The sequence below is a fragment of the Gadus morhua genome, chromosome 12 (genome assembly GCF_902167405.1).
Source record: "Gadus morhua chromosome 12, gadMor3.0, whole genome shotgun sequence".
Lineage (NCBI taxonomy): Eukaryota > Metazoa > Chordata > Actinopteri > Gadiformes > Gadidae > Gadus > Gadus morhua.
This window is the reverse complement of record NC_044059.1, coordinates 27,024,823-27,025,674: the sequence shown is the minus strand read 5'-3', so window position 1 is coordinate 27,025,674 and position 852 is coordinate 27,024,823. Positions and strand designations below refer to the sequence as shown.

General features: G+C 49.4%; 1 protein-coding gene across 1 annotated transcript in view; it reads right to left on the bottom strand.

Moving 5' to 3' along the window:
• The window catches only part of cilp2 (cartilage intermediate layer protein 2), a 21,725-nt gene extending 21,292 nt beyond the window's left edge, over positions 1–433 (bottom strand). Inside the window, exon 1 of the mRNA XM_030371906.1 lies at positions 75–433. Coding sequence (XP_030227766.1) covers positions 75–138 — 64 coding nt within the window. The 5' untranslated portion in view covers positions 139–433. The remainder of the gene's footprint in view (positions 1–74) is intronic.
• Between the last annotated feature and the right edge of the window lie 419 nt (positions 434–852).

Here is an 852-nt window from a genome sequence, read left to right as displayed (position 1 = left end):
TTTATTGTATGAATAAGCCTCTTTAGACTGTTCAGATGATGAATGGGATGGACAGAGTTTCTCTGTGAACTTACCCAGGGCCAGAGCGGCTGGAGCCAGCAAACACAGCATGATCACCACCGTAGTAAAGTCCCCCATGGCGACTGCCGCCCGGCGCCAAACGAAAAGCCTTCCTGGGTCTGTCGCGCTTAATCTCGGCTCCACTAAGGCCGAGACATGAATGATGACAATCGCGATGTCCTCCGTCTGCAGATGGGGTGAAATCAGTCAATCAGGGCTTTGGATGTTGTTGTTTTGTTTTTGCTGCCGGACGGTTGGTTGGCTTGTATGCTGGTGGTGGTGGTGGCGGTGGAGAGACAGGGAGTGTGTCACCGTGTCTCACTCTAAACGAGAGCTCGCTGGACTGTCGGACAGCAGCTCAGGAGTTTTAAAAGAAGGGGCATCAGCAGGGAGCACCAATCCAGCCCCCCTCCACTCGCCATTGGCCGAGGCAGCACAACATCTGGATCCCCCATAACACTCTCTCCAAGAGAAGGTAGGGGCATGGCAGGATAGGGAGACACAGGCAGAGAGAGAGAGAGAGAGAGAGAGAGAGAGAGAGAGAGAGAGAGAGAGAGAGAGAGAGAGAGAGAGAGGTATATATAGATAGAAAGAAAGGCGGACAGAAATGTATAAGAATCAACAAAATGGAAGGAGAGTATATGGACAGCATCATATGTATGTCTGTGTCGTGTGTATGAAGGTGCATTTAAACAACATTGTAATTCAATTTCCCCAAGGTTGTTTTGGAGGCTTCTGATGTATTTACAGTTACAATCTAATCCCCCTTACACTGTAAGAGCATACCAAGGT